General features: G+C 40.7%; 2 protein-coding genes across 2 annotated transcripts; both read right to left on the reverse strand.

The window, feature by feature from the left end:
- Positions 1 to 6,615: 6,615 nt before the first annotated feature.
- atp6v0ca (ATPase H+ transporting V0 subunit ca) lies at positions 6,616 to 14,837 on the reverse strand. The gene is made up of 3 exons (XM_046306545.1): positions 14,566 to 14,837; positions 8,055 to 8,238; positions 6,616 to 7,715 (listed from the first exon to the last, which is right to left on the reverse strand). The coding sequence occupies exons 1-3, from the start codon at positions 14,636 to 14,638 to the stop codon at positions 7,511 to 7,513; spliced, it is 462 nt and encodes a 153-aa protein (XP_046162501.1). The 5' UTR covers positions 14,639 to 14,837; the 3' UTR covers positions 6,616 to 7,510.
- A 9,973-nt stretch (positions 14,838 to 24,810) lies between these two features.
- LOC124000278 (noggin-2-like) lies at positions 24,811 to 26,337 on the reverse strand. Its single transcript, XM_046306538.1, has one exon. The coding sequence runs from the start codon at positions 25,746 to 25,748 to the stop codon at positions 25,128 to 25,130; it is 621 nt and encodes a 206-aa protein (XP_046162494.1). The 5' UTR covers positions 25,749 to 26,337; the 3' UTR covers positions 24,811 to 25,127.
- Between the last annotated feature and the right edge of the window lie 245 nt (positions 26,338 to 26,582).

The following is a 26,582-nucleotide window of genomic DNA, read 5'->3' on the forward strand; positions in this document are numbered from 1 at the left end:
GACAGGGGACTCCTACAGGACCATAGGATTCAGCTTCCGAGTTGGACGGTCCACGGTGGCAGGCATTGTCCCCTCTGTGGCACAAGCCATTTGGGACTGTCTGGTTGGTGAAAACATGCCTGTCCCCAAGGAGGAAGACTGGAGGGCCATCACTGCCGAGTTCCTGGAGAGGTGGAATTTCTCCAACTGTCTTGGCTCCATTGACGGGAAAGATGTAGTAATCCACCGTGCTCAGGTTCGCAGTTCTACAACTACAAGGGTACATATTCAGTTGTACTCTTGGCTGTAGTAGATGCCATCTACTGTTTCCGTGTTGTCGATGTTGATGCTTACGGCAAGGGAAGTGATGGCGTGACCCTCCGAGACTGCCTTTGGCCAGGCACTTCAGGATGGCACCCTGTATATTCCACTACCTGCATCACTCCCTGGGGCTGAAGACCTGGGACCTGTTCATCACGTCGTCGGCGATGAGGCCTTCCCTTTAAGACCCAACCTCATGAGGCCCTACGCTGGACGCCAGCTGACATTGCCAAAGCCTGTAAGGATCTTTAGCAAACGACTGTCCAGGGCAAGGTTAGTTGTTGAATGCGCCTTTGGGATTCTGGAAGCCCGATGGAGAATGTATTGGAGAGTGCTTGGTCTCAGCCCCTCAAATGTTGATGCCTGCGTGAAGGCCACATGTGTTTGTAAGTCGCTCTGGATAAGAGCGTCTGCTAAATGACTTAAATGTAAATGTAAATGTTCTCCACAACTACCCGCGGAGGAGGTAATTCCAGGAGCCGCTCCGGATGGAGATGGGCACGCCAAATGGTCACCTTCCTAATGTCACCAGGGCAGGTGCAAACAACGCCCCCAGACAGGCACTCCAGGTGAGGGAGAAGCTGACCACCTACTTCTCATCGCCAGCAGGTGAAGTCCCATGGCAGTATGCCGTGGAGTGAAACGGCTCTTTTAATTAAGAGCCCCATAACACAAAGCTTATTTTAAGAACCATCCACCATTGTCCATAAAATTGCATTTTTCAATTTGGGAGTAAAAACCACAACTTAACCCCTTCCCTCTCCCATTAACGTCAGTATTATACACACCTGGCATAGTACATCAGGTGAGCGGGAGCATTAATTAAGGTTATACGACACACAGTTAATATGTTAACAAAGGGAAAGGGTAACCTAGGGTTCATACAAATAGTACAGTTTACCACCATGTTGGCCTGACAAAATACAGGTGGAAAAAAAACTAATTAGGAAGAGAATGTGTTTTTACTTTCATCTTGTCTTAGATCAGCAAAGGTGTAGGGAAGAAATAAGCAGATTACGTCTAAATTAGATATTAATAAACAACTGAAACAACTGACTATGAAAACATTATAATTTAATACGTATTCAAGTACAGGAAAGAACATGACAGGTATGTGTGTTGTAAAAATCTTTAAAAAAATAAAACTATTGAAAGAGGTGTGTGCGTGCGTGTAAATTATTATTATTATTTTTAGATGAATGTGTAGCCTGTAACCTGTAAGAGAACAGCAAGAGCATGTAGTCTCGTAAGAGAACCAAGAGCATCTGTGAAAACTCCGTATGAGTTTCAATTCAGAAATCTATGTAACACTAATAATGAATGCTATCCTAAGACTTTATAAACAAATTACTTTATGAATTTACTGAATTTAAACGGAACTGACATGTGTGAAAAGAAAGGTACAATGAGGGAGGTCAAAACAACAACCAGACAACTCCTCTCCTCTTCCTGTCCTTCCTGTGGGCTGGTTGGCCCCGGCAACTCCTCTCCTCTTCCTGTCCTTCCTGTGAGCTGGTTGGCTAAATTGACTCCATTTCTGAAAGGGAAGAGAAGAACAACACATTCAAGCATAACATAATATGACACCATAAAAGGTGAGATTTATTTTAACTAAATACTGCTTGCATAGTGTAGTTAGTGGCATAAATATAGGAACAGTGTGGTAAAATTGGTAATACTTGCTGTTTACTCATAGAATTTGTATTTCAGATCAAAAGATGAATATGACAGGCAGATATTTCCACAGCAAACTGTTAGGATATTTTCTAACCCAGAAACAACAGCTATACATTTGCCTCATATTAATACTTTGATCTGAAATACCAATTACCCCACATGACTATACTGTAAAAATGACCTACTTTACTTCACTGTCGCAACACTTATGACACTACCTGTGATGTGGAGAGAAAAAAACCTACCATTGAACTCGGCTTCGAAAAGCAGCTGATACATTTGAAACTTGACTGCTGCTTTTCTTTGCTGAGGCAGCCTCTTCAGTGTTGGCACCAGGCTCATGGCAAAGAGGGTCTCTTCATCCTCCTTCCTGTGAGCATCAGGTTGGGCTGCATCCCTCTCAACGGCTTGGAGGAGCCTCTGCTGAAATGAGTTGAGTGGATCTGGGGGCTAGTACCTCCGATGACGCCTGGTGTGATGTTGTTCCTCTTCGTTTCTCTCCCTGTTTCTCTCCACGGCCACATCCTGTTCAACGAGGTCCTCAGTGGTCACTTCCGTGTGATCCGGGATTTCTATTGGAGAAGCAGTCTCTGCCCAACTTTTTTATATTTTTTTTACTTTTTTTATTAACAAATCAATACAGAAAGAGGGAACACAAGTATATATAGATTATAAACAATCGAGCTAGAGGGTACAATATCACATTACAATTACACAAGGACCTTAAGGGACATACATACACTTACAAATGCAGTTCAACTTATTTTTGTAGGGTAAGAAAATGTGTTTTTTTGTTTGTAAATTTACATTTGTGTATATGAAATTTGGCCAAAAGAATAATTCAATTAATTACATAAAAATGTTTCAGCCTATTTCTATCGTATGTAAAGAATCCAAGCAGTACATCTCTCCACAATAGTGTAAAATCTTCATAAATGTGTTCAATTATAAATTTACTGATGTCTTGCCACCGTTTTCTTACATGAATACAATGCCAAAAAAAGATGCAACACTGTTTCTGGGTGGTCATTACAAAAGGAGCAATTTGAGTTTATGTTTTCCTTAAACTTCTTCATATAGTGGTTGGCAGGATAATATTTATGCATATTTTAAAGGAAACTTCCTTAATTTTGTTAACAAGTAGGTATGTGTGTGGCAACATCCAAACTTTTTTCCAACAGATATTATCAAAAAATCAATTCCAATAAGGCATGACATAACATGGTTCGTATCACTCTGTTGTTGAATGGACCAAAAGAGAAACAAATCTTTCCTACTGATGAGTCAACAGGGTCAATAGAAGGTAGGCTCTGAGGGTCAGGTCTTGACACGTTCCTGAATAACAGAGCAACACCTGAGGGAATGGCATCTAAAACAATTGCAAAATGTTTAGGTGTTACAGGTACCATGTAAAGTGATAAGAATTCCTTATAACTGAGTAAAAGACCCTCTGCATTTACCAGTTGGCTCACCAATATGATATTATTTCGGAACCAATATTCGAAAAACAAAGAAGTATTTTTATACAATATATCCAGATTATTCCATATATAATATCTGTGTGGAGAAAAAACGTGTTTATTAAGGACCATGACAAGAAAACCTGCCGATGAAAAGCAGAAAGTTTCACTGGAATCTTGTCAATATTATAACTGCAAAACAACATGAAGTTAAGGCCACCAAAAGTAGAGAAGCCATGATGAGGAATAAAATTCCAGATAGAAGTGGGTCTTCTTTGGAATTGTTTTTAAAATCTGATCTTAAAACTATTATTTAAAGTAGTAAAGTCCAGAAAATTCAGTCCACCATTCTCATAAGTGTTCATTACAACAGTTTTCCTAATGTAATGGGTATGGTTTCTCCAAAGTAAGTTGAAATGCATCTCCTTGCTTATTTTACTGTCAAGATATAAAGATAGAGCGCCATATGTTAGTCTAGAGATACCTTCGGCCTTGGTTATTAGGATTCTACCTTTTAAAGATAAGTTTATTCTGGGTATTTTTAATAAGAGGGTTCAAATTTAGTAAGCCTCTAGACTTTTGATCCTTTGTAATGGTTATGCCTAAATATGTAAGTTCTTATTTTACTGGAATACCATAATATGAAGGTGTCACACAATCTTTGACAGCTAAGAGTTCACATTTATTAATTTTAAAATATAGACCAGACGCTTTGGAAAAGGATTGTATCACATTGATCGATATGGGAATTTGGTTAGCGTCTTTCAGAAAAAGTGTAGTATCATCAGCCTTGGCTTATAGTCATTTCTTTACCAGCTATGGAAATACCTTGTACAGGACTATTATTTAAAGAATTTGCAAGAAGTTGGGTGATTAATAAAAACCGGTACAGAGAGATAGGACAACCTTGCCTAATTCCTCTCTTTAACTCAAATCTAGGTGAGGTGCCATATTTCAATTTGATAGAGCTGTTACCATTTGCATAGAGAGTCTTAATAGCCTTACAGAAAAAATCCCCAAAGCCAAGTCTCTCAAAGGAGTGGAAGAGAAACTGATGCTCTACTGTGTCAAATGCTTTATAAAAATCTAAAAATAATATGAAGCTATCCTCAGTTATTAGGTCTGAGTAGTCAAGTATGTCTAATACTAGTCTGACATTGTTAAAAATATGTCTGTTCCTCATGAAGCCAGACTGTGTTTCATCAATGATTGCATCCAGGACTTTAATTCTTGTTGCAAGTAGTAATCTTAGTCATTATTAAAAGACAATTGGATGCCAGTTATCGATGAGCAGCACTTATTTTTTATGCTTAGGTATCAGTGTTATTAACCCCTGGCTCATTGTAGGAGGGAGAGCATTGTTTTTAATACTCTCTAAAAAAGACTTCAAATAGGAAGGGAGCACCTTGTTCAGAAAATAATTTGTAAAATTCTGATGTAATTCCAACAACACCTGGTGATTTATTTTTCTTTAGATGTTTGATAGACTCTATAATCTCTTCAACTTTGATGAGTTCTTCACACTTTTAAGATTCTATATCACTGATAGAGTGAACATTATTCAGTGAGTTAAAAAAAACACATCTGTGGATTCCTGACAGTAAGTAGAGCTATACAATTTTCTGTAAATATTGCTACAGTATTTAGAGATTAATTTTTGGTCATCTGTAATAACACCATCAATGTTTAATTTATGGATAGTGTTATTTTTAGAGTGAAATTTCTCAAGTCTAAAGAAATAGGATGAATTCTGTTCTCCCTCCTCAATCCATTTTTTCCTCAAACTAATAAAGGCTCTGTCTGCTTTTAATTTCTATATATTATCCAGTTTATTTTGTAACTCAAATTAGTTCCAGCTTCTCCTCCCCGAGAGGACAGCTGGGGACCTCTGAGAAAGGGAAGTTATCTTAATGAATCACCTTTTCCTCCTCAGCTCTTCTGGTCTTAGCAAGATTTACTACCATATTTTCTAAGGTATTTGGACACCTAAAATTTAAAGAGCTCTCAGTTCTTGCAAATAACATTTTTCTTCACAAGCCCCTTCAGTTTCTGCCCAACTTCATACCTAAGATGTTTTATAGCTACGTCAAGATAGACCAGAGCCTGTCGTGTCCAATGGGAATAAATGGATCCGAGTGAGCGGAACAAGCAAAGAGATGGGCAGAGCCAAGCATCAGCTAGTGAAATCTGACTGGCGCATTCTAGCATGTATTTCAATTTTTCCGTTAGGGGACGCCCACTCTGAAGTGCGCGTGTGCAGCAACTCGATTCGCCTTTGCACTCCTAAACCATTTTTTTTAAACTTGAAAAGGGTCAAGCCTGCAAAACGCAGTCCACTCTTACATATTTTAGTTTTTGGAAAAAGAAAACTGTATGGAGATCAAATGTTTCATCAATTAGAAAATGTGAAGAATTTCGTCCGAAATCCATCTCGCTACACCTCATTACCACGTTTAGTAGTGAGCGGAAATGCTTCATATTTATACATCCGGTGCAATTTCTGGCTCATTGTTCTGTCTTTCACGATCATGATTTACTTTCAGGACACTGACATAAAACAATACATTGTCAAACCCTAGCCGCACCAATGATTAGACACTTGTATTGTCATGCAACTTGCCGTGACGTGAGATTTTTCCCCCTCCAACTATTGAGCAGTTGTATAGATGTGAAGATGGTGAACGCAATTAACCCTGTGCTGCTTCCAGGTTGAGTACGAGAACGAGTGCAAATGGATAGAGCTATTCTTCCATTCTGACATAGTTTCAGAAAATCATTAAATAATGCAACAAAAGATGTGGTTGAGATTTAATTGGATATTAGACAGATGAGGCCCGCCAGTGTGCAACTGCAACCACATGGCTGGGGTTTACTCATTACATCTTGCAATGGAAACAATTTACGAATCAAACTGGGGACCTACCTGAATCTGTCCAATAGAATCTATCTAGTTTTCATCTGGAATATTGATTACACCCCAGTACTACAGGTCAACAGTACAAATGAGAATGATGTCTTAAGAGTTAACAGACACACACGCCACACACACTTTTACATGCCAGCCACCATAAACAGTTAAGTCCCACTCCAACATCTGCAAATCAGAGACAGTCTCCACTGGATACATGCATCCAGAGGAATTCAAAGCCCTTAGAACAATTACCCACAGTGCAATTAATCTAGCTATACAGATATTTATTAGATAGAGATATATACACACGCACATACACACACCTCTCCATCTCATTGGGAACTCGATGAAACAGTTTTATTAACATTTCAAAATCTTCATAAATAATTACTGAAAAAAACAACCAAACCAAAAAAAATAGTTATCCATGTCCTTGTATTAGTTATGTCCTTTAATGTGAAAATGGTCCCCAGAAAAATAAAATGATTTGTCCAACAGTCCGTTCTTCGGACATTTAAAGAAAAAACAAACAAAGGAACACTAATAATAAAAGCCATTTAGCAGACACATAAATGAGAGGAAATTGGGAGGAAGGAGGTAAACCAATACTCAAGCACGTACAGGACGAAAGCGTCACTACATTCACAAAGGTTTGGCTAGTGGACTCAAGGACAACTGTACAGGAAAAGAGATACGACTGGAATAAGAGACGCTTTTCGCTTCACGCCCAATCTCAAATCAACCCCACGCCGTGTCCCAAATCGCACCCTATTCCCTATTGAGTGGACTACTTTTGACCAGAGCACTATAGCCCATATAACTCTGGTCAATAGTGCACTACGTAGAGAATATGGTGCCATTTGGGACACAGCCCTTAACACCTCAAGATGCCTCCCTCGTAGATCTGACAGGCATGAATAAGCAATGTAGGTAGGTTTGTGGCTTTTCCATTACCATATTGCTAACACTTATTCAAACCTATTAGATCTACAAAGGACTCAGTAGTGTCACTAGGAAAGAAGTGGCTAAAGAGAGTCGATTTGGAACCAGGCGTAAAGGCATGCTCTCCAATTTGTTCTTTATTTCTTAGATGTATATATATGGAATGGATGACGTAGCGTTGACTCGACGTACACGGACGGACAGATGGACCTTGCTCTCTCTATTTTGTGGAGAGGATGAGAGCCACAATAAGACCGTAGAGCCCCAGGACCTCTGCAAAGATCAGGATGAGGATCATGCCCACGAAGAGCCTGGGCTGCTGGGCCGTGCCCCGAACACCTGCATCGCCCACAATGCCGATGGCGAAACCAGCCGCCAGCCCACTCAGCCCCACGCTCAGCCCAGCACCCAGGTGGAGGAAACTCCTACAGGAGAGAGGTGGCGGATAGAGAAAGATGGAGAGAGGGTAGAAAAAGTGAGGAGGGATGGAAAGATGGGAGAGATGGAGAAAGAGATGGGAAGGGAAAGAGGAAGATTTATTCAAAACAATTGCAGTCATAGCATCCCAAAGAGATGGCAGACCATCAGTTTACAGATGTAGTACATCAATAAAACACTTCTTAAAAAAAAACAATAGTGAAAAATCCACCACTATCAAGTGGAGCCAATACCATATTACTACCAATCAGATAGTTTCAGACACGCAGTGCCTAGCGGTAGACTTGAGAATGGGTAACTAGCATCTGCAATCTCTGAGCTCTTACTTGTAGAGGGTGACTTTCTCTGAAATGTTGTTGGCGATGAGCACCGCCACCACCAGCCCGTAGATGGCTATGATACCCGCCATGACCACAGGAATGATGGACTTCATGATGAGCTCCGGCCGCATCACCGACATGGCAGCGATGCCCGTTCCGCTCTTAGCCGTGCCATAGGCCGCCCCCAATGCTGGAGGAGAGAAGGAGAATTTCGAATTTCAAAAACACAGAATTCCAAGACCATCCTAGTTGGTCAATATATAGCCTATATGGCTACCTTAATAGCTTAAAAATCAGTCATTTTCTCCCCTTCAACTGGACTGATTGCCAAATACTTGACAGGTAAACAATTCAGCTCATCATTAGGATGGCTTTCACCTGGTCCGTTCTTTCAGCAAGGATTTAAGGAAAAACACTTAAAAAAGGAGCATCGTCTTAAGAGGCATGGGAAAGAGGTAAACTGAACAAAAATAAACGTAACAACTTCAAAGATTTTACTGAGTTACAGTTCATAGAAGGAAATCAGTCAATTGATATGAATTCATTAGGCTCTAATATACAGATTTCACATTACTGGGCAGGGGCGCCTCAGAGGGCATAGGCCCACCCACTTGGGTACCAGGACCACCCACTGGAGAGCCAGGCCTAGCCAGTCAGAATGAGTTTTTCCCCACAAATGTGCTTTATTACAGACAGAAATACTCCTCAGTGGCCTTCCGAGTGGCACTGCCTGAAGCGCCACTATAGGCCCGGGTTCTTACCCAGGCAGTGTCACAACCGGGAGTCCCATAGTGAGGCGCACAATTGGCCCAGCATCGTTCAGGTTAGTGGAGACTGTACTTGGCTCATCGTGCTCTAGCAACTCCTTGTGGCAGGCCAGGCGCATGCAGCCTGACTTCAGTCATCAATTGAACAGTGTTTCCTCCGACACATTGGTGCAGCTGGCTTCCGGGTTAAGCTGGCGGCTGTTAATGAGCGCAGTTTGGCGGGTCATATTTCGGAGGACGTATGACTCGATCTTTGCCTCTCCCGAGCTCATTAGGGAGTTGCAGCAATGAGACAAGATTGTAATTGGATATCACGAAATTGGGGATTTAAAAAAAAGTATTGTGGTAGAGAAATTTACATTCAATACAACCGGAGACATCTGTGGCATTGTGTTGTGTGACAAAAGTGGCCTCTCACTAACAGGGACATTTATTTTTTCACCTTTATTTTATTTAACCAGGTAGGCCAGTTGAGAACAAGTTCTCATTTACAACTGCTACCTGGCCAAGATAAAGCAAAGCAGTGCAACAAAAACAACAGAGTTACAAACAAACAGATTTTTCTATTTTTCTCTAATTGACTATGTACAGTGTATGCAAATGTAGAAGAGTAGGGAGGTAGGCAAATAGGCCATAGAGGCTAAATAATTACAATTTAGCATTAACACTGGAGTGATAGATGTGCAGATGATGATGTGCAAGTAAAGATACCCTCTTGCTCTTTTGCACCCCAGTAAGTAATAATATGGGGATGAGGTAGTTGGATGAGCTATTTACAGATTGGCTGTATACAGGTAAAGTGATCAGTGAGCTGCTCTGACAGCTGATGCTTAAAGTTAGAGAGGGACATATGACTCTCGAGCTTCAGTGATTTTTGCAATTCGTTCCAGTCATTGGCAGCAGAGAACTGGAAGGAAAGGTGGCCAAGGGAAGTGTTGGCTTTGGGGATGACCAGTGAAATATACCTGCTGGGGCGCGTGCTATGGTGACAAGTAAGCTGAGATAAAGCAGGGCTTTACCTAGCAAAAACTAATAAATGACAAACACATTTGTGCCCAAAATTTGAGAGAAACAAGCTTTTTGTGAATATGGAACATTTCTGGGATCTTGTATTTCAGCTCATGAAACATGGTCAATATGTGTCAATAGCCACAAAAGGACAAAGTCTCCCTTCAGAAGAGTTTTGTTTTAAGTAAATTAGATAAACTTTTATGCCTGTGTGCAACGCTTCTAAAAAATGAATCTTTCAACTCAAGTATCGAACTGAGCGGTGGTAGGCAGAAGCAGGCGTGTAAACATTCATTCAAACAGCACTTTCGTGCGTTATGCAAGCAGCTCTTCGTTGTGCGTCAAGCATTGCGCCATTTATGACATCAAGCCTATCAACTCCCGAGATGAGGCTGGTGTAACCGAAGTGAAATGGCTAGCTAGTTAGCGCGCGCTAATAGCGTTTCAAACGTCACTCGCTCTGAGCCTTCTAGTAGTTGTTCCCCTTGCTCTGCATGGGTAACGCTGCTTCGATGGTGGCTGTTGTCGTTGTGTTGCTGGTTCGAGCCCAGGGAGGAGCGAGGAGAGGGACGGAAGCTATACTGTTACACTGGCAATACTATAGTGCCTATAAGAACATCCAATAGTCAAAGATATATGAAATACAAATGGTATAGAGAGAAATAGTCCTATAAATACCATATTAACTACAACCTAAAACCTCTTACCATGGAATATTGAAGTCTCATGTTAAAAGGAACCACCAACTTTCATATGTTCTCATGTTCTGAGCAAGGAACTTAAACGTTAGCTTTTTTACACATATTTTAATGGCACATATTACTTCCTTCTCCAACACTTTGTTTTTGCATTATTTAAACCAAATTGAACATGTTTCATTATTTATTTGAGGCTAAATTTATTTTATTGAGGTTTTATATTAAGTTAAAATAAGTGTTAATTCAGTATTGTTGTAATTGTCATTATTACACATTTTTTAAATTAAAATAAAATCTGCTGATCAATCAGTATCGGCTTTTTTGGTCCTCCAATAATCTGTATCGGCGTTGAAAAATCATAATCGGCCAACCTCTAATCTGCACGCATAGTGAGGCAAAGACTTTTGGAGGGTGGCCTGGTGTCAAGAAGGGCAGCAAATAAGCCACTTCTCTCCAGGAAAAACATCAGGGACAGACTTATATTTCTGCAAAAGGTACAGGGATTGGATTGCTGAGGACTGGGGTAAGGTCACTATCTCTGATGAATCACCTTTGCGGTTGTTTGGGGCATCCGGAAAAAAAGCTTGTCCGGAGAAGACAAGGTGAGCGCTACCATTTGTCCTGTGTCATGCTAACAGTAAAGTATCCTGAGACCATTCATGTGTGGGGTTGCTTCTCAGCCAAGGGAGTGGGCTCACTCACAATTTTGTCCTAAGAACACAGCCATGAATAAAGAATGGTACCAACACATCCTCCGAGATCAACTTCTCCCAACCATCCAGGAACGGTTTGGTGACGAACTATGCATTTTCCAGCATGATGGAGCACTTTGCCATAAGGCAAAAACTATAACTAAGTGGCTCAGTGAACAAAACATCGATATGTTGGGTCCATGGCCAGGAAACTTCCCAGACCTTAATCCCATTGAGAACTTGTGGTCAATCCTCAAGAGGCGGGTGGACAACCAAAACCCCACAAATTCTGACAAACTGCAAGCATTGATTATGCGAGAATGGGCTGCCATCAGTCAGGATGTGGCCCAGAAGTTAATTGACAGCATGCCAGGGCGGATTGCAGAGGTCTTGAAAAAGAGGGGTCTACACTGCAAATATTGACTCTTTGCATCAACTTCATGTAATTGTCAATAAAAGCCTTTGACACGTATGAAATGCTTGTAATTATACTTCAGTATTCCATAGTAACATCTGACAAAAATATCTAGACACTGAGGCAGAAGACTTTGTGAAAAGTACAAAAATGTATGCACTCTACTGTAAGTCGCTCTGGATAAAAGTGTCTGCCAAATGACTCAAATGTAAATCTACAACACTTTATTTTCCAAGGTCAGCGATGGAACATTGTAGCATTAACCAAAAAAGGCCTCTGTATACGACAACACCAAAGATGGTTTATAACGTTGCCCTTCTGCCACGTTCAAAACAACTGAACTCTGATATCTCAGACTACCAAGCACTCAAGACAAATGTGAACTCATAAAAAAAAAATATATTGGAACGTTCATCCAAGTCAGAAACTCTGGCATCTTTCTAGAGCTCCGACTTTCCGACATGAAGATTACTGATGTCATGATTTGGGAACTTTGAGTTCCCAGTTGCCTTGAAAGCACCATTCACACTGGCTTTGACCCACTCGCCAGAACCAGTCATACACCCGCAGTCATATGACTCACAAGCTTAACGGCGGCCAGGGACTTTCCATTAGGGAACGATATATTGGTGAACACATCGGAATTGTCTGATATTAGCTAAATATACCAACATAGGGTATCGGCCCGATGTCTAGTTTTAACGCCGATGTCGAGGCTGACGTGGATACCTATATAACGTAGGTACCTGACGTAATGATGCCACGTAAAATGTTGCACTACACGTGCAACACAGCATTCCTAACCTAGCCCACAATGTCTGCTGTGGGGATCGAGGAGTCAAAAAGTCGTGCAATCATTTGAAAGAGTAAGAACATTTCAGCGAGACAACTAAAAGGCAAAAATCCATTAACCTTTTGAATCTAGGGGGCACTATTTTCATTTTTGGAAAATTAACATTCCCAAAGTAAACGGGCTATTTTGTCAGGACAAGATGCTAGAATATGCATATAAAAGTGTGTGTCTGGATGAAATGCCTGTGCCACATGAAGATGGATTACTGGGCTGAACATGCTAACAACAAGTGGCTATTTGGACATAAATGATGGAACAGATCAGTTATTTCTTGTCGAACTGGGATTCCTGGGAGTGCCTTCTGATGAAGATCAAAGGTAAGTGAATATTTATGATGTTGTTTCTAACTTTGCTGATTCCAAAATGGCGGATATTCCTCTAGCTGTTTTGGGTTCTGAGCGCCGTTCTCAGATATTGCTTTTTTCGTAAAGTTAAAAAAAAATCTGACACAGCAGTTGCATTAAGGAGAAGTCTCTTTAATTCTGTGAATATCTTTTATCAATGTTTATTATGAGTATTTCTGCAAAATCACAGGATGTTTTGTAATCAAACATCCAATGTAAACAGATTTTTGGATATAAATATGCACATTATCGAACAAACCATACATGTATTGTGTAACACGATGTCCTATGAGTGTCATCTGATGAAGATCAAAGGTTAATGATTAATTTTATCTATATTTCTGCTTTTTGTGACTCCTATCTGGAAAAATAGCTGTGTTTTTTCAACTTGGAGGTGATCTAACATAATCATATGTTGTGCTTTAGCTGTAAAGCATTTTTTAAATCAGACAGGATGGGTAGATTAACAAGATGTTTATCTTTCATTTGCTGTATTGGACTTGTTAATGTGTGAAAGTTACATATTTCTAAAAAATATTTTTGAATTTCACGCACTGTCTTTTCAGCAGAATGTTGTCAAGGGGTTCCACTGAAAGGTTAAGGGCTTGTAAGTAAGCATTTTACTGTAAGGTGACAATGTGTTTGTTGTCAAATTCGATTTGATCATATGTGTTTATCAGATTGTGAAACAATCCTCGAAATGTTCTTAAAATTTGATTTTATGGTGCAATTCAAATGGCTGATGAATGTGTTATTTTATGACCATGTTCTTTCAGCATGCATTTTGTATTTATATTGATATACGTATTTCCTGTCATTCTGGGCTCATCTGTAAAATAGACATTGGTCCAAGTTTGACTACCTGATAAAGTGCAGGTTAAATAAAATTGATTTAAAATATATATATTTTTTAATCACCATATTTGGTTGTGAGAGGAAATTATAACTGTATGCTTCAGATGTATACATCCGGTGAAACATATGGCGCATTGTTCCATCTGTGGTTGAGTAGCCTAGGTGAGCAAGCTAGTTAAAGTTAGGCATCTTGCTGCTAGTCGACATGATGACCAACCCCACACGGCAAACGTCATTATTTAATGTATCGAATGTCTCCATTGAACTATTAGCTAACACATAAATACCTACATCTGTATCCATAGAAATTGGCCAGCTTGTTACGTCAATGGCAACGTCACATGTTACGATGGAAATCTCAAGGCAATTTTGGACCCCCTTGTGGCCCCCCTAATTGTGGAGTATGAAATCATTTATACATAACACATTTTTGCTATTGTTCTTTTTTTACATCAGTTATTAGACAGTGGCAACGATGAGGATTATGAACATGGTATTGTGTGAAGAAAACGATATGACAAAAAATAACGTCTAATATAACTGCCCCCTCCCCGAGATTAAATGGTCTAGAACCGCCACAGTCTCTCACATCAGTTATCTAACATGCAACCGCATCCTCTGGGCTTTTTTTGACATGCCCGCTCTATATTCAACACAACATTTCTTAGTAGTAGACATTTCGGGCGAGTGTAACACACACACACACACACACACACACACACACACACACACACACACACACACACACACACACACACACACACACACACACACACACACACACACACACACACACACACACACACACACACACACACACTTTATGATTGAACAAGGCATATGAGACATATGACTGAACGAGGGTGTTGTGATAGTTAACGTTACCGCTGAAGACCATAGCCGCAGAGGCTCCCATCACTGCGAAGAACGGGGAGTATTCGGGGCTTTCTGACGACATTCTTACAGGAAAAGCTACTGACAGAGAAAGCGCGCAACCGTGTATTTCCTTTCTTTTAAACGTAAATGTTTCTGTCGATTCTCAACACTGTCAATTGCAAGGCCCTTTCATGCAGCGCAAGGACGACAGTCGAAGAATCCACCTCTTCACAGGAACAGTGGTGTAGCAGTAGAAAATGGCGACATGGAAAATGTCACATGATCAGTCCACTGGGCATGTCCCATTATGTCAATGTAGGGGTATCCAAAAATCCTGTGTGTCATTTCATGTCCATTTCGTTCACGTAAGAATTAAAATAATATAATTTGTTGCCAAGAAAGATATATAATTTAATCATCAAATAAATTAGATGATATCCCTAATTTTATCGTAATAGTGGTATGGTCCGCTGAAGGCTGTCTATGTTCAATTCATGCCTGCCTGGTTCATGCCTGCCCCATTGTTTACTATGAGAAGGCTCAGTGGCGCATCTGAAGATCATGAAGTATCGTTTCAGCGTGTCACCATCTTGCTAAATGGAGGAGTTTTTGGATTCACCGCATGCACAGTTTGAGCTACGTTAGGAAGTGACGTTGCAGGCTAGCTCAGTGCTGCCCCGTCTTATTGAGTATATCAAATTGAAGGCCGACCGAGGTACTGCAGGCTGCCATTAGCGACTTCGTCTGTGTGTGATTTTAAAGTAATCAATTGAAGGACACAGAGTGCCTTCGGAAAGTATTCAGACCCCTTTACTTTTTCCACATTTTGTGACGTTACAGCCTTATTTTATACAGCCTTATTTTATACATATATATATATTTTTTATATTTTTATTTTTTAAAATCAGCAACCTACACACAAAGATAAAAATGTTTTTATACATTTGAGCAAATAAAACACAAATACCTTATTTAACATTTCTGCAGCATTCAAGGTCCCCAACAACACAATGGCCTCCATCATTCTCAAAATGAAGAAGTTTGGAAACACGAACCACCTTCCTAGAACTGACATAATAATAAAATACTAATAATTTTGCACGCCCAATTTTTCAGTTTTTGATTTGTTAAAAAAGTTTGAAATATCCAATAAATGTTGTTCCACTTCATGATTGTGTCCCACTTGTTGTTGATTCTTCACAAAAACAGACAGTTTTATATCTTTATGTTTGAAGCCTGAAATGTGGCAAAAGGTCGCAAATTTCAAGGGGGCCGAATACTTTCACAAGGCACTGTAACTCACGGGCACTAGAGAAGCTTAACCAAGTTTAATTCTTCCCAAAGGGTCGATACAGCTGTAATTCAGACGACCGACATTTCACACAAGCACTGATATTTAACCCTTTCTCCTAGGCTGAGTCTCCTCCTCCACAACTGAACAGTCAATTTATCTCTGTTGCTAGACCATAGTGATATCTGTCTCACGCCCTGACCATAGAGAGCCCTTGGTTATCTATGGTGTTGTAGGTCAGGGCGTGACTAGGGGGTGTTCTAGCCTTTTCATTTCTATGTTGGTGCTCTTGCTATAGTTCCCAATTAGAGGCAGCTGATGTTCGTTGTCTCTAATGGGAATCATACTTAAGGTGTCCCTGTTCCCACCTGCTTTGTGGGATATTGTTTTGTGTATGTGCATGTTACACCACTACTTTCACATTTCGTTGTTGGATTATTGTTTTGTAGAAGTTTCACTTAAATAAAACATGTGGAACTCTAATCACGCTGCGCCTTGGTCCGTCTTTTATCACGAACGTGACACTGTTCTTCCTCACTTCATCTAACCTGACCTCTACCCCAAAGTGCTTACTCCTCCCTAACTCAAGGCTGTCATGGTTATTGATACCGGACTGTGTCTCTTCTCCTCCCAGAGGAGCCCTGATGGCTAACAATAACATATCCTAACATAATGTAAACGTTATACATTAGCCTCTCTCCCTCAGTGACATGGGTAGTTTCTAAGATCTCCACCCGTCTCCCCTTATCAATGTCTGCCACATGTAATCGCTTCACTGAACTCAACACATTCCAAGCTTAGTTGCACACACTATATACCTTACTCCCCTTAACCTCTGGTGTAGACCCTCTAAACCTTAGCACTCCATCAGTGACATGAATAAATATATTTCACATTCTCAAAACCCAACAGCTGTAACATAACAAAATGGTGAAAAAGTGAAGGGGTCTGAATATTTTCCAAATACACTGTAGGTCTCAATAAAAATACATTAAATTCAACCACTGGAAACCCACTTGCTGGCCAACCGATTTTCTCTTCATTCAATAGGATTTTCAATAAATCTATCTTAAGCCATCCTTTTAAATACAATGTACCTTTAAATATAATTTTGTCTAGAGAATACACAGGGAGAATGGGTTCAGAATATTGGGATCAATATTGGGATCAATGAAACTAATTCACCACTAAGGACTCAAAGTAAATGAAGCAATCTTCTTCAATATCACGGCCGGGGAGGTTCACAAACTCAATACAAGCTTAATGAAAACTCCAAAGGGGAGGTTCCCTTTCAGTTCCTTTATACCGTGACACAAACAAGTCATATAAGCATGGTTGGGTCCTGCATGTGACTGACTGATACCACATCAGGTTTCTTACTTTGAAACTGAGACATTGTATCACTCCTTCTAGTTACCAGAGCAATGTGCTAGGTATACTGCCACATTGCTTTAATCCTTTGCACAGTCAACTTGCCACTCGCATGAACCCAACCAATACAGGTTATTACAAAAGCAGCATTGTGCTCAACATATGATTACATACACACAATAACATTTCATCACAAAAGCCATCCATTTCAGCACCAACTAGTCAATTTAAAAATACTCTGATCTTGTAGATTATTTAGGAAAATATTTTTGTTAAGAAAGTACGTATGAATCATAAAGAAATAGGTCTGGAGAGCCTTCACCCATGAAATATATTGATGAATCAAAAATAAAGTGGTTTGATTAATCCTAAAAGTTGTCATGTTCAGGTTCAATCCATGAAATATTGGAAGGTGGAAAAAGGTGTACAATAAGGGTGTACAATAGTACTATAAATCTACACTAATCCATGGAACTGTATGACAACGGTCCAGGTGTCGTGAACCGTGTGCCAGGCTCCAGGTTTAACCTGCTACTTGTGGTCTGAGTTCCATAATGATTCAAATAGGCTACATGTCCCAAATTATTTCACAACGTTAGCCTAATTAAATCCACTAACGCTAGCGACCCTCAGGAACAACTACACAAATCTGACAGAGGAAAAAAAAGTTAAACATAATGGAATGAAATGATGCAAAATTGAAGCAACAAATACGAAAGTGACAGTCATAAATGTAGTTTGCATACCGCCCCAACAAGTTCACAGACGATGCAATCGCCATCAAACTACACACTGCCCTATCCCATCCGGACAAGAGGAATACCTATGAAAGAATGCTGTTCATTGACTACAGCTCAGCATAGTACCCTCTAAGCTCATCATCAAGCTGGAGGCCCTGGGTCTTAACACCGCCCTGTGCAATTGGGTCCTGGACTTTGACGGGCCCGCCCCCAAGGTGGTGAAGGCAGGAAACAACATCTCCACTTCGCTGACCCTCACACTGGGGCCCCACAAGGGTGCGTGCTCTGCCCCCTCCTGTATTCCCTGTCCACCCACGACTGCGTAGCCATGCACGCCTCCAACTCAATCATCAAGTTTACAGACGACGCAACGGTAGTAGGCTTGATTACCAAGAACGACAAGACAGCCCACAGGGAGGAGGTGAGGGCAGGAAAACAACCTCTCACTTAACATCAACAAAACAAAAGAGATGATCGTGGACTTCAGGAAACCGCAGAGGGAGCACCCCCCTATCCACATCGAAGGGACAGTAGTGGAGAATTTGGAAAGTTCCTCAGCGTACACATCACAGACAAACTGAAATGGTCCACCCAGACAGACAGTGTGGTGAAGAAGGCGCATGGAAGAAGGTATGGCAACTGCACCGCCCTTAACCGCAAGGCTCTCCAGAGGGTGGTGCGGTCTGCAAAACGCAACACCGGGGGCAAACTACTTGCCCTCCATGACACCTACAGCACCCGATGTCACAGGAAGGCCAAAAAGATCATCAAGGACAACAAGCACCCGAGCCACTGCCTGTTCACACCGCTACCATCTAGAAGGTGAGGTCAGTACAGGTGCATCAAAAAGCTGGGATCGAGAGACTGAAAAACAGCTTCTATCTCAAGGCCTTCATACTGCTAAACAGCTATCACAAACTCAGAGAGGCTGCTGCCTACATTGAGACCCAATCACTGGCCAAACACCATTGTCACCATAAATGGATCACTAATCACTTTAAATAATGCCACTTTAAATAATGCCATTTTAATCATGTTTACATACCTTACATTTCTCATATCATATGTATATACTGTATTTTATACCATCTATTGCACCTTGCCTATGCCGCTCGGCCATCTTTCATTCATATAGTTATATTCACCCCTTTTTAGATTTGTGTGTATTAGGTACAGTAGTTGTTGGTTAATTGTTAGATTACTTGTTAGATATTACTGAACTGTCGGGAACTAGAATCACAAGCATTTCGTTACACTTGCATTAACATTTGCTAATCTTGTGTATGTAGCCAATAACATTTTATTTACGTTGTCCTTTGTAAATATGGTGACACCTCCACCTCTGCCAACTCTGTCAGATCTAAAAACATCAGAGACACATCAGTATCCTGCACATAATTCTAATCAGATATTACCAGAATGTACATATTGGTTTGAGAGGTTATAATAAAGTCCATTTTCGAGATCAAACTAATGGCATTTACATTTACATTCTTCCATTGCAAAACTACCATTCCAGTGTTTTACTTGCTATATTGTATTTACTTTGCCACCATGGCCTTTTTTGCCTTTACCTCCCTTCTCACCTCATTTGCTCACATTGTATATAGACTTGTTTATACTGTATTATTGACTGTATGTTTGTTTTAGTCCATGTGTAACTCTGTGTCGTTGTATCTGTCGAACTGCTTTGCTTTATCTTGGCCAGGTCGCAATTGTAAATGAGAACTTGTTCTCAACTTGCCTACCTGGTTAAATAAAGGTGAAATAAATAAATAAAACATGAATCAGTCCAATACCACAGCTGCAGAATTTCAGTTCAGACTGTCTCTAGTACAAGCAGTCTATGCTCATTTGGCAGCTCCTTATTTGAAAATTCCATAGGGCAAGCTTGAATTGGTATAGATACAAGATTGTCTTGAACTGTACCATTGCCTTGAGCGAGGACGTGGGTTAAAACAAGAGTCAATGATAATATCCTGTTTGCCGGCCTGCAGTATGATGATAATGCTGATAATTTATGTTTAGGATTACCTGAGCAGGACTTGGGATGTTGATAAATCAATGTCTCAGCGCAGCCTTGAAATGCGAGGATAGGCATCATGATGATTTGGATGGACTCCATCCTCTCTGTAGAGCAGTGGTCACCAACAGCTGTTCTCAAGGTACAAACTGCCTTCCCAGAGGGCCTGGGCGGAGCAAATCAAGTGCATGTAGACCTACCACTGGCCAATCAGATGGCTCAGATTACCGTGTCTGCAGTAACATACTGTAGCAGACATAAAAGAAAGCTACAGCAAAGTTGATACTGTGAGATTTATAAACTTTTAAAGAGAGACTGTCAACGAACACAGCAAAGAGCTGCTGTTTTTATGAGTGAGTTAATGTTCAAGTTTTCACTCAGCTCTGTCAACACTTTCTATTCAGCACTTTTATAAGCCATAAAATGTGTGCTCTCCCAACTTCCACTCACGCTAAAACTAGAACTGCAGCTGCAATGAATGAGTAGGAAAGTGTTCTTGTTATTATTAACGGCTTGGGTGTTTTTTTTTTACATCAAGGAATATTTCACTTTCTCTGGCCATGGTAACAACATGAATTTGTGCATGAGGCAGAAAGAATGCGGTGCAACTTGAGTTTCACCCTCAGCTGGAAGATGGTGTCCCTTTTTGTCAGCAGAGGAAAGGGAGAGAGAAGGGACATTGAGACACAGACACCTCAGTCTGCTGCCCATCCTTCCCCAAAGCTGATACTGATCATCAGATGCAGGCTCCATCAGCCCAGTAAAATCAAGTAAAAGAGCTAATTATATAATATATGTATATTCACTCAGCTGTGCCTCGAAAGTAATTCAACAACTGATATATTACCGATGTGATCATATAGCTTACCTCAAATGTTGAAATATAGATATTTTGAGCCTATAGCCTAGAGTACAAACCTCATTACTACAGTTTTTAATAGGTAAAAAAAATGCACGCCACATATTGGCTTGCATTTTAACTCCGAAAGTAATCTCGACTCAAAAGAGGTTGGTGACCACTGCTGTAGAGCATCTTCTGTTTCCAAAAGGTGTCAAAGTTATCCACAAAAGTAACTCCAAAATAGCTATAGTAGACTGGTAGACAGTCGTGTAGTGCCAGCAACCTACTGAATCCTTCGCTGCCAAGAATCAGTGATGGCACTGGGCCTAAAATAATTGGACGCTTGTTGGAGTATTTCAGAGTTCCAATCAGTTCTTTAAAATCTGAGTCCGAGACAGAATCCGGGGCAGAATCCCCCTGGGAAGGAGTCCAGATAGAGGGTGATGGCGTGGGAACCTCTGAAGCCAGGAAGGCGAAGCTGTTCGAAAACTGAATTTGGGCCGAGCTTCTCAAGCCAAAGAAGCCCCACAGGCCACTTCCCTTCATTTGGCCTTTGGCAGGTGATGTGTTTCCATGGCTGGGCAGCAGAGTTGGTGACAGTATTCTTCGGGGAGGGTTCACTGGAAGGCATTTGAACATTCAATCAAGGAGTGTTGACATAGCGGTGATACTTTCGGAACAGCGTCCTGCCTGTGGTGTTGCCTTTAGAAGGAGAAGATGGGTGGGGGTACTTTCCCCAGTAGATTGTGCAAGTTCTTAATCAGTTTGCTAAGAGTAGTCACTTTTTCACTATAGTCCTCAGCTAGTAAACAGTTGTTACATCGGAATTCCGGTCGGTCCACATTGTCCCGGAAGAGAGTATAGTAAATACAGCTCCTGCAGTGCATGAAACGCTTGCTTTTTCCTCTGAACGGGGAAGCCTCCATGAGAAGAGACATAGCAACTCAATCCGATAGTGAGGACAAGGGTTTATTTCTAGTGATTTGTTTCTGTTCTTGTTAGCTAGGCAGCTGGCTAGCCATCAGTTTATGTCAAGAACTGCAACACTGCTGGGTTTTTGACATCAGCCCTGGTGAATCAGACGCTCATCCAGATGTTGAATTTTCTCAAGCAATGTAATGATCTTCTTCTTGGCAACATTTAGTTTGTGGCATTTGACACAGGTGAAGTTTTCAGAAAAGCCCTTCACTGGGATGACTGTGAACATGTCACACAAACTGCATTTAATGGCATTATGATCAGCGATAGAGTCAAATGAGTTTTTTGTGTAGAAGCAGGAGAACACCCTTTACTCAATTCAGCCATTTTGCTTGCTAGCCAATAGGCTACTAAAAGACTACTGAAGGGATCCAGGGACAATGCTAACGGTCCCAGCACTGTGGCTATCCAAGTCGCTGGATCCAATATTAATAATAAAAACTGGATATAAAATACAAGATATAAAATGAAATAATTCTATAATTATCAGATAATTAAAAGTATTCACTAAAACCGTTTGTTATAGAGGACCACCACGGCAGCATTCATCAGCTGCTTCAGATGATAAACCGGAAATGTGGAGTGTATTACAATGATAATTACAAAAATAATAAATATATTGTTATTACAAATATTATGATTATGAAGTGCTTTTCAAAACACTCAAAGTCAGTTTATAATAGTCAATAGAAGTGAATAAATAACACAAATTTGATTGTCCACGCATTCTAACACAGAAGTGAATTTCATAGAAATCGAATGAGAGACACCAAAGATGAGAAGAGTTGCCAGCAGCCCCATTTTATCCAACCTGTGAAGAACAAATGCATTATAAATATACATAAATCTAAATAAAATCTAAATAAATTACATCAGAGACAGTTTTATATGTTTTTATGTATTTTTCAGGTCACTACAAAGTAGTATTATTATATACAATACACACATGAACGTAAATGGCATTTGGGCTTAACGAGATATTAGGTAATTCAAGAAATTGAGTTGTTTACTTTCCATTGTTGATCCGTCTTATCAAATGTCTACTGAGTGAGTGTGCCTCATACACACTGAGTGTACAAAACATTAAGAACACCTGCTCTTTCCAGGACATAGACTGACCAGTTGAATCCAGGTGAAAGCTATGATCCCTTATTGATGCCACTTGTTCAATCCACTTCAATCGGTGTAGATGAAAGGGAGGTCATCCATCACCTAAACAACATCTAGCCAACTTGACACAACTGTGGGACCCAGTGTCAGTGGCATATTAGCTAGCCACTAGATGGCCTAGTTGCTGTTTAAGCTGTCTATGTCCCAAAAAAACACCCATGTTATATCCAAAATGGGACCCTATTCCCTTTATAGTGCACTACTTTTCACCAGTGCTCTGGTCAAAAGTAGCTCACTGTGTAGGGAATAGGTTGGCATTTGGGACAATGTCACAGACAATCATGTTACTTTACTTGATCTGTTTATATCCTAATCAAACCCACCACACACACACACACACACACACACGCTTGTTTCCTTTGTTTAGCTATTATGTGTTTACACACATAGAACCAGTCCAAACTGCCTACCTGAGCAATGTTCATGCTTATGTTTAACTTCAGAGTTACTTTTTCATAATGAAGGCTAATCTGGGAAAAGCAAGGGCACAGGCACAGGGGCAAGGCTGACACTTTCATTACAAGAATCATGAGGATAATGCACTTCACTGTTTGACCAAATCATGGTTTTAGCCACCCCAAAAAATAGGACGTTTTTTCAGTGAGGTGATCATGTCGAATGTGCTCTTTCTATGTTTATAGGCAAATGTTCTGTTTTTTACAATCTGTGATCTTGGCCACTGATTAGCAAAAATCTCATTGTAAATTAGTATACCAGAGAAATTGCGCAATTTAAAAAAGGCACACTTTTGTCAAAAATATTGTGTGTCAATTTCGACCAGCCCACCCAACTAAAAAATGTTCCAGCCCATCTGGCATTTGCAAGAATTGCCAGATGGCCAATCCAATGTTTAAGGAGAAAAATATTTCATCATGATCTCTAACAACCCCAAAGTTAATCAATTAATAAAAGTAGGCCAATATAAGTTAGGCTACCAAAGGCACAATCTGCATTTTCAAAAGCCTGACCCTGACACTTTGTTTGTTAAACTGTGTGGTTCGGTGGGGACAGAGCTATGGATGTGTAACAGAGGTGTTTTGTTCAAACTACCTAACCCAATTCTCTCCATCTCTGTAGCTGACAGGTCGTCGCGTAGTATAATATATCCGGTAGTCTATTTATGTAATAAAAACCACACCGCGGATATAGCCTTATCAGCATCATGCTCTGCAGCCGAGAACCGTACCATGCATACTGTATGTTCTGCGTCAGACCGAGAGGGGGGGACACCATTCATCTTTTCGCACATAGTTTGAAATGTTTGAGACATGTTTGACTATTATGGAAACATCTCAGGAATGGTGTGCCTAGTCTACACAATGCATGGCCTCATTGGCGGTTCACATTCATTATTTGCTCGCTCTCTCCCTCTTCCTCTCTCTCTCTTTCTCTCTCTGTATCCTCTCCAAGCCTTGTCTATCAGCTGTGTTTTTCCACGTGTCAGGAACAAGGTTGTTTAGTTCTTAAGAGTGATGATATTCCAAATGGCACCATATTCCCTTTATAGGGCTCTGAACAAAATAAGTACACTATATAGGGAATATGCTGCCATTTGGGTTAGAACTTCAGAACGTTATTGAGCCCATAAAATGTCACATTTTCACGCCAAAACGCACGTAAAAAAATGATTGTATTGGATGCTTTTAAAAAGTGAACAGATCAGTCGCTGTCATACAATTCAGGCCTATATGGAAATATGACTCTCTTGGCAAATTAAAGACAAAATTAACCTCTTAACGAAACCATTTTTATTGATACTTTTTTATTAGCCTTCAGAGAAACACTCATATAAACATCTATACATAATCATAGTTTTATACTAACAATGGCTGTGGTAATAAATAAAATAAATAAAAACTGTTAACAGTAGTCTATACCGTGATACACTCTCCATCCCGTGCCAGACATAAAAAAAACAAAAAAACTCCCAAACTTTGTCAAGACAACTTTGTGAAGACGGTCACGTGTTCATGTACATGTTCCATTTTCCAATTCCAATTGAAATAGCCCTATCACGCTTGATGTACACTATTGTAGATAAATGTTTACACGTTTATATGTGAATTTAATAGCTTTTTAAGTAACAAAATCCGATGTTGTATGATGAAGGTTTAATTAAATTTGAATGGAAATAGTTTTACCCCGAGTTAAATAGGCCTATTCTACACAGGAACACTTGCATTCGGATATGATGGGGTATTGAACCTGTATCCACATGCAGTATTTCTTTTGGAGAAAGCCCTGGCAGTACCAGCGGAGGAATGTCTTGGTGACTGACTTGTCCGGCATGCAAAACATCCCCGCCGGGAACGAACAAGAGCGCTCATTCAGACACTGTCCCTCCTTGACGTAACGCGGCCAGAACCTCACGCCCAAGTCCTTCCATACATAGCCCACGGGGCAGTGCGTGTATGCCCACAACCACTGTGTAAACTTCCGACGGGCTTTCTTGCCCACTGTCACCAGGTCCAGCTGTTTCAGCTGGTTGGGAATAGGTCCCATCAGTCTGGACTGTGCTTCAAGGGCAGTCCGGTTCTCCACAACAGGGGGGCTGTTGATTGACATGAAGACGGGGTCAAAGTTTCTCCCGAGTTTCCTCTTCAGTGTCCGTTCGGCCAGGTCCTGTTTCCTCGGGTCGTATTTTGGGTCAGGGTCCTCTTTAAGACCGGGCACTGGGAGATGCTCGCTGGGCGAAGGGCGCAGACGCAACAAATGCTGAGAGACACCGAGGTGGATGGTCGCTATGACATAGAGCAGAGCCGCCGGAGAAATACCCATGTTCTATAGCTCGAGCTGTTATTTACGCAAATTATTTTCACTTACAGCAAAATAGCAAGTGCTGCATTAGTGTCTCACTTTGACATTTGGATTGGAGAGGTGGCGTGTGCTTAAATAAGATATCCGTCCCAGTTGTACCGCAGAAATCGCCAATGTATTTTTTTTTGTTAACAAGTTACTAAGTGAGGAAGAGAACGGTAACCATCACTAAACTGAATACATCAATACAGACCATTCCCTTTGACCATAGAGCGCATGAGCGCCCTAGTTCATTAAATGGATATAACGGATTTCCATCAATGTTCCACCACACACAAACTCAGTAGAGTTTTCTTTTTTTCTCTTCTCATCTGTGCCTCCTCTCGGTGCTTTGAGGATAAATAAGCCAAAACCTCCTAAACAAACATGCCTTTAGAAAACTCCTTATCACCGGAGGAGATGCCACCCGAGATTAAGATGCATTACACCTCTTTTTCTGAATGTAATCCATTCATGGAGAGTCTTGTCGTGAATGCTGTAGCCTATAGGGTTGTTGCTTCTATTTTATAGTTATATTTTATATTTTGCTGAAGCTCCAAGACACCTTCGCCCATTTCCAAGGCGGAAGAGTAACTGCTCCTGTAGAAAGTGGACCCCACTCTCAAGTTAAATATCCCATTCCGAAGTGTCAAGCAGTCAACGCCGTCACTTTCACTATGATTGACAGCGCGCACGGCTACATGGTCCTAAACACAGACGGGTTACAAACGGCGCGCTCTGGAGCTTGCTTAATAGTGGTCCTGAGGTTGACATGGCGCTTAATAGTTTCCACCTTGTTTTGGTGGTATTGACAGA

This window comes from Oncorhynchus gorbuscha, linkage group LG16 (genome assembly GCF_021184085.1).
Source record: "Oncorhynchus gorbuscha isolate QuinsamMale2020 ecotype Even-year linkage group LG16, OgorEven_v1.0, whole genome shotgun sequence".
Taxonomy (NCBI): Eukaryota; Metazoa; Chordata; class Actinopteri; order Salmoniformes; family Salmonidae; genus Oncorhynchus; species Oncorhynchus gorbuscha.

Excerpts from the sequence above, each read along its gene's own strand:
- atp6v0ca (XM_046306545.1), bottom strand. The coding sequence starts at position 14,638 with ATGTCGTCAGAAAGCCCCGAATACTCCCCGTTCTTCGCAGTGATGGGA. Across the intron at positions 8,239-14,565 it reads TGCGGCTATGGTCTTCAGCG|CATTGGGGGCGGCCTATGGC; the intron begins GTAACGTTAACT and ends TCTCTCCTCCAG. Across the intron at positions 7,716-8,054 it reads GAGAAAGTCACCCTCTACAA|GAGTTTCCTCCACCTGGGTG; the intron begins GTAAGAGCTCAG and ends TCTCTCCTGTAG.
- LOC124000278 (XM_046306538.1), bottom strand. The coding sequence starts at position 25,748 with ATGGGTATTTCTCCGGCGGCTCTGCTCTATGTCATAGCGACCATCCAC.